The 11,484-nt window shown below is 34.1% G+C and overlaps 1 protein-coding gene across 1 annotated transcript; it reads left to right on the forward strand.

The window, feature by feature from the left end:
• Positions 3,746-9,938, forward strand: LOC105166327 (eukaryotic translation initiation factor-like). Its single transcript, XM_011085639.2, has 9 exons — positions 3,746-4,165; positions 5,314-5,385; positions 5,850-5,945; positions 6,201-6,425; positions 6,959-7,050; positions 7,358-7,445; positions 7,587-7,937; positions 8,076-8,318; positions 8,405-9,938. The coding sequence occupies exons 1-9, from the start codon at positions 3,998-4,000 to the stop codon at positions 9,458-9,460; spliced, it is 2,391 nt and encodes a 796-aa protein (XP_011083941.1). The 5' UTR covers positions 3,746-3,997; the 3' UTR covers positions 9,461-9,938.

Here is an 11,484-nt window from a genome sequence, read left to right on the forward strand (position 1 = left end):
TGGGGGGGGGGGGGGAGATGTATTTAAAATGGAAATAAATAATAATAATAATAACTACAATAGATTTTTTACTAACAAAAGACTAATTAATGATATAATTAAAACTAGAAAGTTTGAGGCAGAATTAATTTGTCATGATATATTCGTTTGATTAAATAAAATCTATAATTATATATGCTGCTAGCTACAATGTATGGATACGGACACGATACGATACAAACAATGCCACACAAAAAATATAAAAAAAATAGGACACGACACGGCATTGACACGACTATATATAATATACATTTTTATTATATATATTCTGAATTTCTCATCAAATTAAAATATGCTATATGAAAAATATCAAGATAAAATATAAAATAAGCATGTCTTACATTTGTATTTTTACTCAAATGTGACTTCAAAAATATACATAATCAGTTTATTTTAAAGTACGAAATGAAAATTTTTTAATATTCAAATTACTTAAATCATCATGATCATCCTAATTTCTTCTCAAAACTTTTAGTTTAAGAGGAGTGAGTTAATTTTTTTAATTTTTAATTAGTCAAAATTCTTTTTAAAATAATAGCCCAAAACTTTCTGAAACTATAAAAAAATCCAAAACATGTCCAAAATATGTCGGACATGCCTGTTGTTGTGTGCCCAACACTGTATTCTTTTTTTTTTTTGGACACGTGATCTGCTTGTCCAAGGCGTATCTATATCTATATCTGTATCCAACAGTGCACCATATAATTTTTCAAAAGGTCCGTGTATTATAGGTTGCTAGGTAGCAAATTGGTGAAGGGCAACGCTGAAATCTGCACAGGAAAGTGTATATAGATCAAGGGAAAAGGAAGGGGTCAGAATCATCAACACTTAAATTTGTCAGAATTCAAAATGAAGATTTATACTACAAAACCAAAAGAAATTCTTTTAAGTGAAAGTAGGCGACAAAGACATGAAAAACAAATTTCAAACTGGAGTTAATTCACTCTCCTTATGTAATATCTACCTAACAATGTACTCGTCAATAACGCCTAATTTAATTGGTGAAGTTGAGACCCTATAATATTAAAGGTCATGGATTCGAACTCCACTTTATGTATGGGATGTTGTTTCTACTAAATAATAGATGTATTGTTTCTATTGAATAGTAGGTGATGTATTTGGTATTATTGATCATAGTATGACTGTTGTAATGATTTGTTAGATATTGATATTCGACATTAATGATTGTAATTAATTAATTTTAATTAATAATAATTCATCGCTCTTACTTAAAAAAAAAAAAACAATGTACCCTACATCAAGAATATTAATAGGTGATTGGAACCCTTAGGTTGTTTATTTATGTTTTCATTTTCAATTTTCAGTGAAAAATACGTTTTTAATTTCGTATAAGTTAAAGTGTGAAATGAAAATATATTTGAATTTGTTAATGAGATTGCATTTTACATTTGACTATGGCATCAAATTTATATATTTTTAATAGAAATACATATAAATAAATATATTTTTATTTTAATTATTATTTCAAAATTAAAATTGAAAATAAAAACATGGGTTTGTTTACCAGGATGGTGTGGTTCATAGGCTTGAACTTATGGGCTCTTCATTGTCCTTCCCCATAAGTAACTGGGCCAATCTCTTGTGGGCCTAATTTCTAGGTTTATTAGAACAATGGATAATTACACTTTCCTCCCTTGAAGTTTGGCGTAATTATATATAGATCCTCTATAGTTTGAAATATTGCATTTATTATTTTTGGAGTTCAGTTTCCTCCCTTTAAGTTTGGCGTAATTATATGTAGATCCTCTATAGTTTGAAATATTGCATTTATTATTTTTGGAGTTTGCTTCTATCTAACAAATAAGTCTCCCCATTAGTAAAAATTCATTGAATTTGCTGATTGACAAAAAGGTTGAATCAAAAATTATATTTATCATCGATTGACTTATTACTGACTCATTGCAAATCAAATAATTTTTCACGAACTAAGATACCTTTATAAAAGGTGAAGATATACCTCCTTATATCAATCGAAATATTATTTACCATATTACTTTTATATAAAATTATTTTATTTGATTTTTTTTATCAATAATATTATATTCATGTATATTTAAAGTCTAAAATATTATTTAAAAAGAACTTAGCTATTTATTTTATTTTTATTCTCTTTCATATAACAAAAAAAATAATAAAAATTTAAATAGAATTAAACAAAAACATACAATGTACTATGATTCTAATATACTTTGGACAAGTTATTGGTTCCAAAATTATAACATAAAAATATCACAGAATTAGAATAATGTAATATATAAATATAAATTAGTGGATAATAAAGTGAGTGAATTAAACAAGAAAGTGAGATAGTGACCAATAAGTGAACATAATATTGTGATCTAATGGAATATGAGCTCAAAAACATCCACTAACACAAATTTTGCAAATTTTGTATGTATATTTTTAATTTTGCAAATTATACCATATGTTATATTTTATGGATAGTTTTCATATAAAATGGGATTTAATTGAATCGAACACAAATTGTGATAGTCGTTGAGGTATGCACAAATTAATCTTAAGAATGTGTTCATTGGGCCGATGGGATTTATTTTAATTGACAAAATTGAAGCCCCATAACTTGTTCGAACACTACCAATTATTCTACTATTGTGACTTTATAAAATTATAAGTCCGAATCCTAACAACGTGTGAGATGTTATTCTATTTTAATAGTAGGCATTAATTGAAAATAATTATCTGATATTGATGATTAGTGTATGATTGTTATAGTTGTTAGATATAAATATTTGATATTGATGATTTTAATCGATTCATTCAATAAATAATAGTCCATCACTCGTTAAAAACTTGTGCGTACTTGTAAATCTTAACATATACTATTTATTAAAGATGATACCTCTATAAGAAATCTTTTGGTTGATTCATTGATAAAAGTCCCCTTGAATAGGTATAATTTTTTATCTGTAACTATAGGTCGTCAGAACCAAAATTGTAATACATGATTAATTTTACGAAAAAAATGACCAAATGTGAGATGTTCGGAATTAAATTTATAAAAAAAGATTAAACATGTAAATTGAGTAAGTTATACAAAAAATATTAACAACCTCCACTTATATAACAAAAAATGTATATTGCCATATTTTATTTATGGATATTCAATATTAATATATTTTGTCAATTTAAATTAATATTTATTTTGTCTTCAATTTTTTTATTTTATTAAATTAAAAAATATAATAAAATTTTAAATTATATATACGTATTGCATCAAGTGCGCTTGGACGGTCTAAGATCATATGATTAGAGAATAAATATCACATTCAGAGAGAACACCGTTGCTGATGTCAAACTCTATAAGTAACAAATTCTAAACCTAGCCAAGAAACGTTGAAACAGTTCCCCAGAGCACAATCGTAAAATTGCTAATTCACTCCCCAAAATATGATAAAATTCACAGACACCCCAAATCTCTCCCTGTAACATAAAATGATAAAATATCGTTTAGCGTAGGTGTATGTTATTATCATGTTCCGGACAGGGCCATAATACTGTTATAGTTTCCAATTTACTCCCAAAATTTCCTATATATACAAATCTACTCCCAAGAAAGTCTAATATTATTCTTTTTGGTATTCCCAAAAGACCCCCAAAAGTTTGCTCAAAGCGTCTTCTTGGCCCCCCTAAATCAGGGTTTTTTCCTCTCTCTTTCATTGCCTTACATAACATACCATACTCTCCCTTCCCACCTCCTCTCCTTCTCCCAGTAGAGAGAGGAAACCAATTTCTCTCTCTCTAGAATTCTATCTCCTTCTCATCTCCCTTTTATCTTTCTATCTTTACGTATATATATATACGGAAAGAAAAGGTAGCAAAAATCTATATATACTTCTTATATATATAGATCACGTATATTCCTGTAAGAAAGCTTTTGTGGTAGATTGGACGGCAAAGAGTTTCCGATTTGCGAGTTATGCAGGCTGATCAGACGGTGTTGAGCTTGAGACCAGGTGGTGGCAATCGCGGTGGAAACAGAGTATTCGGCCCGCGCTTCGATTCCTCGGCGGCGGCGGCGAATTCTGATCTTCCGCTGCTGCGTCCCTATGGCGGTGCCGGTGCATCTTCGCTCCCTACTTTCAAGGTTGTTTTTTGAGAATTCTGTATCAGATCTAGGGTTTTTGAATTTGTTATGATTTTTTTTGGAATATGTCTCTTTTTGTTTTTCAGATTTAGTGAGTTTTATTCATGCAGCTACTTGTTCTTGTACATAAGTATGCTATATCTATTAAGTCTGTATTATCTGAATCTCTTAGCCTGATTTGTACAACTCCTTTTGAAGTTCTAAAGTCTTGCATCTTTTTCTGACATTTATAGTTGTGGTACATTAGGAGTCCGTATGCATGTGTTTTGTCTCTATATGTTCCAAATTTCCTGCGGAACCAGTATACTATTGTCGCACGCATGTGTCAATATTGTGTATTCACGACTTGAATCCGAAAGAAATATTTCTATGAAGCATCTGAAGTAGATGTCCCATGAGGTTTTGATGAAATTTTGAGTGTATGCATTCCTTATCCCTGAGAACTTGAAGTCGTTTCTTTTATTGCAAGTATGTTTTTCTACTTATTCTTTTTGTTTTTTTGAACTTAAGAGAGTTCAGTAAACAGATAAAAGCTTCTCTTTTGAAAGGTTAACATCTTTGATGTCCTGAAGTAGTACCTTGTTTAAGCGAATGTGAATCTGTTGATATTGTCCTAATTCTTGGCACTGCACATAAGTGGTGTGGTTGCTGTAAATATGGACGGAAAGCAATATGCAGGCTTTAGGTGGGCATGCAAGGAGCATCTCGCTGTCCATAAAGAAACCTGCGGATATGGAAATTTTGGAATTTAGCATGTAATTGCAGTGTGGCTTTTGGTATTCAGTTTCCAATTGGCATCATATAGTGCTGCTCTTGACATAATATTAATGGAATTAATAAGCTACATATTTGCTTCTGTCAATTTAAATGATGTTATTGCTGTCATTCTCAATCTATTTTCACTTGGTTGTAATTAAGATATATGGTTACGTGATAATCTGAATATTATCTTGATAGCCTTATTACTTGTTGCGCTAGTGTTTTTCAGTTCATGATATATATAACGCATCTTCTAATCTCATCTGCCATTTCTAAGTTATTATCCCCACAGTTTCAGGAGAATCTGATCTTTTATGACATCATCCAACTTTTAGTACTTTCTTTTGTCTGTTCTCTAACAAATTATTCACACTCGTATCTTATAACAGACTGGAGAGTCTCGATTTGAGGGCCGTGAACGGATCCGTTACACTAGAGACCAACTGCTGCAGCTAAGGGAGGTAAGGCTTATTTGTGTTGTACGCGTGTACAAGTACAGAACTGTAATAATTGGTATTATTTATATAAATGTGTTCATATTGGACCGTATTTTTTTTAGCCTCAATTCCCGGTCTTTACATAATAAATATAAGCTTAAATAGGAAAAAAAAGGTTGAATCTTTACTCTCATCCCTAGGGTCATTGTTTTTCCAGTCTTCTTTCTTTGTGCATACCGGTTAAATGAGTCTTACCTGCTAATTGGGTCAAATCCTATCTGGGGGTGTAAAAAAGGGCAATTGAAGGAAATTGCTTCCTTTTTATTTCCATTTAAGCACTCCATGTCTTCCTGAGTTACTTAAATTGCATGCTTTTATTGCAAAGGATTTTGATTAAAGATTCTTCTGTACTCTTGCTGGTCCTTCCTGGGTGTTGAGTATGGAGTTGCTCTTCATGTCTTCAATGGTCTTTAATTATCTATTTGTAGGCGGTCAGCATCCCTGAGGAGATTCTAAAGGTTAAACAAGAAGTTGAAGCTGAATTTTTTGGTACAGATCCTAGCTGGAGTCGTGGAGAAAACAATGTAAGCTTAAGTTCTCCTTCCGTCATAGTAATTTCTTTGCACTTCCTAACCATTCTGATTTACAAGTGTAGCTTGGTGCTTTGATTTAGTACTTCATTTCATGGGTTATCAGTTATGTCTGGTGATATGTCTTTTAGTTCTAAAGATGATGACCGCCTTCAGCACATTATGTTACTTTTTTTGCTCTTCTATTTATTCTGTTTCTTCTTTTGCTGTTTTTTTCTGAAAATAACTTAATAAGATTTTTTTGTTTAGCTCCCAAATCAGGTTCAAAGTCGTTATTCTGAACCAGATAACCGTGACTGGCGTAACCGATCTGCACAAGTTCCTGCCCCTACGGAGGAGAGATCCTGGGAGGCAATACGAGACAGAGACTTTGGTGGGCGGTTTGACCCTAAACAACAAGATGTGAATCAGTACAATAAGACAGAGCAGCTGAGCTCGCAGTTTGCTAGAACCCAAATTTCTTCCAACCAAGGGGTAATTTACATCGGATCAACTCTTTTTATGTTTTCATGCATAGGGTTTTACTATTATGAGAGCCTGTCTAGATCGGTCAGCTAGCTCTTTTTGTACTAATATTTGAAGTCATGCAGCATCATTGTGCAAAATTAAACATATTAAAAGTTATCCACCAAGCCCAAGGGTAATATGATTGCTGTCTCCTCATATGTAGCCTTGCAAAAGTTACTAATATGCCCATCAGTGTGATTCTACAAGTGGTTTTAAGTGGTTTAGCATATGGAAGGGTTGTCAAATGTTGCTTCTGTGTTCTTTAATATATGTAGAGGGTTGCAAAATGCATATAGTAACATAAAAGTTGTATAGATGGAAACCAAACATGATATTGTTTGTATGTTGGTGTATGAAGATGGTTAGCGTTGAGCATTTCCAGTAGTCGTGCTATTGTCATGAGCTTAAGTTAGCATGCTTGTTCCAAGTGTGTTATGGTAGTGATATAGATTTCGTTCAACTGTACTGGGAATGCCCTATAATGTGTATCTATGTATCAGGTTGCACCTACTCTTATCAAGGCTGAAGTACCTTGGTCTGCTCGAAGGGGAAATCTTTCTGAGAAGGACCGTGTTCTGAAGACAGTCAAGGGGTAATCCATCTTTCATTTGCTGCAACTTATGATCACAGATGCTCTGGTTTTCTTAGTGTTTTTTCTTTTTAATTTCTTAGTATGAGGTTCATATGAAATTGGATTTCATGCTCTTAAACCTTATATGACGTCTGTTGAGTTTTAGCTCTGTCAGTCCAAAATTAGAAAGACCGAATGTTGTTTCTATTCATGATAGGCTGATAAGAACATCTGCAGGTTGCTGACTGATTTCTGAATTGAAGTAGGCGGGTCTTTACCTCCTTTTCTTGTAGAAAGAGATTTGCTTAATGCTATATGTTTCTTGCAGGATACTGAACAAGCTGACTCCTGAGAAGTTTGATCTTCTAAAGGGTCAATTGATTGACTCTGGAATCACAACTGCTGATATTCTGAAGGTACTGCATATTCTGTTAATCCCGGAGTAGGTTATTTAATTTATCCTTTAGTTTGTGTAGTCTTTTTTCTTCTGGACTGCAATTTAGGTTTTATTCCTTGCGCTAGACCTTATGTTATGCTTTTTTTTGCTTTCTCTGTAGGGAGTTATCTCCTTGATATTCGACAAGGCTGTATTGGAGCCAACATTTTGCCCCATGTATGCGTTGCTGTGTTCAGATCTAAATGAAAAGCTTCCTCCATTTCCATCAGATGAGCCTGGTGGAAAAGAAATTACATTTAAGCGCGTGCTCTTGAATATTTGCCAGGAGGCATTTGAAGGTGCTGACAAATTGAGGGAAGAGGTTAGGCAGATGACTGCTCCTGAGCAAGAAGCGGAACGAAGAGATAAGGAAAGGTTAATCAAACTCCGGACACTTGGTAATATTCGTCTAATTGGAGAACTTTTGAAGCAGAAGATGGTTCCAGAAAAGATTGTCCATCACATTGTTCAGGTTCTCCTCTTTTGTTGTCCATATGTCTTTTTTGAGCTATCAAATGGGTTTGTTTATCTCCTCTGCTGTCTTGTATTTCTTTATGGCATTTTATTTTCCTTACTAACATGATTATCCTGACATGGGGTTTCTGAGCAGGAATTATTGGGACCGGATAACAAGAGTTGTCCTGCAGAAGAGAATGTTGAGGCCATATGTCAGTTCTTCAACACCATTGGTAAACAGCTTGATGAGAGCCAAAAATCAAAGCGTATAAATGATTTGTACTTCAATCGCTTGAAGGATTTGTCGACAAACCCTCAACTGGCTGCACGATTGAGGTTTATGGTTCGTGATGTTATTGATCTCCGTGCCAATAATTGGGTGCCAAGACGGGAAGAGGTGATCTTCATAGCTTATTACTTGTCTCTTCTCGGTTTTTTCTTTCCCATGTTTAGCTTATGTGATTCCCTATTCTGAATTACCAGGTGAAAGCTAAAACCATCACTGAGATCCACTCAGAAGCTGAGAAAAATCTGGGATTGCGGCCAGGTGCTACTGCTAGCATTAGAAATAGTCGGGCCATGGCTGCTGGGGCTCAAGGAAGTATTAGTCCTGGAGGCTTCCCAATGAATCGGCCTGGTTCAGGTGGTATGATGCCTGGGATGCCAGGAACAAGAAAAATGCCTGGGATGCCTGGTATGGATAATGACAATTGGGAAGTTCCTAGGTCTCGATCTATGCCAAGAGGGGATGGTTCAAATGTTCAGACTGCTGGGCGTGTTCAGTCACCACTGATAGGCAAGTCACCGGCAGTGAATCAGCGGCTTCTACCTCAAGGTAGCGGTGGGTTCATGGGTGGCAGAACTAGTGCCCTCTTGCAGGGCAGTGGTGCACCTCCTGCCCGACCCGCTAACTATGGAGGATATTTGATGGACCCTGGATCTCAAGTTCCGGCTCCATACAGACAGGCTCCAGCTGCTGCTTCTGCTACTCCTGTTACTGAAAAACCAATTGCTCCTGCAAAATCGAATCCTGATGAGCTCAAGAGGAAAACAACCTCACTTCTTGAGGAGTATTTTAGTGTCAGACTCTTGGACGAAGCATTGCAATGTGTTGAAGAATTGAAATCCCCTGCTTATCATCCTGAAGTTGTCAAAGAGGCCATTTCCCTTGGATTGGAGAAAAGCCCACCTTGCGTTGAACCAGTTGGGAAACTTCTGGAGTACTTGTTTGACAAGAAGGTTATTAATGCAAAGGATATTGCCGCTGGATGCATCTTCTATGCAGCATTGCTGGATGACCTCGCCATTGATTTACCAAAAGCACCAACCCATTTTGGTGAGATAATTGGGAAACTTGTTTTGGCTGGAGCCTTGGACTTCAACAAGGTGGCAAGGGATATTCTGGCAAAAGTAGGTGACGACTATTACCAAAAGGCCATATTTACTGCTGCTCTGAAGGTTGTCAGCTCTGATCCTTCAGGAAAGGCATTGCTCGATTCACAGGCGTCTGATGTCGCTGCCTGCGAGAGTTTATTTTAGAGCTCACTCCTTGTTATGGGAATTACTGGAAACATTTGTAACCTCATAGAAGAAATGTGCTATTTCTCACCTTCGCCTGGCGCTTCTAATTACACCGTACCGTTGAAGACCGAGCAGAGTGGGTGGAGCTGCGAAGAACAGGCGGTTGTGGGCTGTATATTTTTCTTGAGGTCATAGAAGGGTGTTCATTAGAGAAAAAGAAATTTAAAGTTTAGTCCATAAAGATTTTGTTTCCCGAGTGGCTAAACAGACGCCTGTGGCTGCTCGGGAATGAAGGGTCCTCTAAGGACCCAGTTGTTTTGTATTTGATTAGTTTTAAACTTTATTTATTCCGTCGACTTATTAAATTTTGTCAAATTTGTGAGTCATAATGTGGCTATGCACAATTCTAAAATAGAGAATGTGACAGTATATTTTGTTTTATTTTCTTCGAGGGAAGACATCTAATTTGCTTGAAGTTGATTTTTCGGCTGAGAGATGCAATTTTGTTTGTTGTGGATCTTCTGTGTCTCAGTTTGATTATTTTACTTAAATTTGATTTCTAGATCCTAGTTAATGGTAAAAGTAATGTTTGGTATGTCATTCATGTTGGCGAGAGATTTTTCTCCACACATGGACTTGATTTGAATTGGATTCCTCCTTCATTTTGGAATTTGATTCAAGTTTGTGTCGCAAAATTAATTGAAATGTTCTCACTAATTATTGAAGTTTGACGGATGCTGATATAATTGATATGATTATTATTATTGATTTATTATTTATAGTAATATAAAAAGAAAAGTTTTTTCACACTCACAAATGTGACGGATAATAACACCGATGCACTAATTTGTTGTGAATTTAAAATGCTCTCTCACAATAAAATAACTGATTTATTCAATTTTTTGAAATTTATGTTAGTTAATAATTTTTTTTAATTAGTGTAATATACTTATTTTTATCTTTTGTTTTTTTATTTATAATATATTTTAAAATATAAAAAAATATTTATATATACACGAAAAATTTATGTGCTATAACAACCAATTGGTGTATAAAAGATATTGATGCAGGTGAATCACAAGAAGACGGGTGCTTTGGAAATTGTACGTGTTAAAATTTTCACAAATTTTCCAAGAATTAAACTAAGAAATTACTCTTTTGCAATCCTCGAAATACCTTTACCTCCCTCAAAATCATTACTAATAACTTAAAATGTTTTGAAACGAAGATAAAACAAGCAATTCATCATATTTATTTATGTTGGATGTTAGGTCGAGTTAGTGAACTCGTGCTCTAATATGTATCCATATTTAAGATAGAGTTTGAGTCTTCTAATTACATATTGGGATAAAGATTTCTTTGGGAAAAATTCTATCTAGGATAGTATTTGTAGTTTTTCAATTATGTATTGGGATATGAACTCCTCTTAGAGATAGTGTTATGTATACCTATAAATAAGGTACATGATTGTGATTAAATTACAATACAAAAACACAAATGTGATACAAAATGAGTTGATTACAATACTCTCTTCAATTCTCTCTCTATCCCTTTTTCTCTCTATGTTCTTCCTTGGAGCATCACCATAGGCTATTTGGATTTGAGCTGTGTAAATGAGTGGATTATTTTAATAGTGATTCATCAAGGAGAGTAAGTTGCGTTCATGGTGTGCACAAGATTTGGAGCAAGATCCAACATAGGGTAGATCATGAAGATGTTCATGGGATGACCTCGAATCAACGAGAAAGATGATGTATTCATGATCCATAGGTTTGTAACGAGGCTGATCTGTATACATGGATTGACATGCTTCAACTACTTAAAGTTAATTCAATCCACAATTATGTGCCTATATGATTAACATCTGTTTGCACTAATCATTTAATTAAATGCGAGATTTATTAATGAGATAATACATGAATTTCTATTGTTATTTTCCAACAGCAGTATCAGAGTCGTTGTAAGTTAGTCAAATTAGAATTGCCTAACTGATCACATAACTTTTTATGCTAGTATTTGTTTTGGAAAAATTCATTTTTAAT

Source organism: Sesamum indicum, linkage group LG7, assembly GCF_000512975.1.
Source record: "Sesamum indicum cultivar Zhongzhi No. 13 linkage group LG7, S_indicum_v1.0, whole genome shotgun sequence".
Classification (NCBI taxonomy): domain Eukaryota; kingdom Viridiplantae; phylum Streptophyta; class Magnoliopsida; order Lamiales; family Pedaliaceae; genus Sesamum; species Sesamum indicum.

Excerpts from the sequence above, each read along its gene's own strand:
- LOC105166327 (XM_011085639.2), top strand. The coding sequence starts at position 3,998 with ATGCAGGCTGATCAGACGGTGTTGAGCTTGAGACCAGGTGGTGGCAAT. Across the intron at positions 7,051-7,357 it reads GTTCTGAAGACAGTCAAGGG|GATACTGAACAAGCTGACTC; the intron begins GTAATCCATCTT and ends TGTTTCTTGCAG. Across the intron at positions 7,938-8,075 it reads TTGTCCATCACATTGTTCAG|GAATTATTGGGACCGGATAA; the intron begins GTTCTCCTCTTT and ends GTTTCTGAGCAG.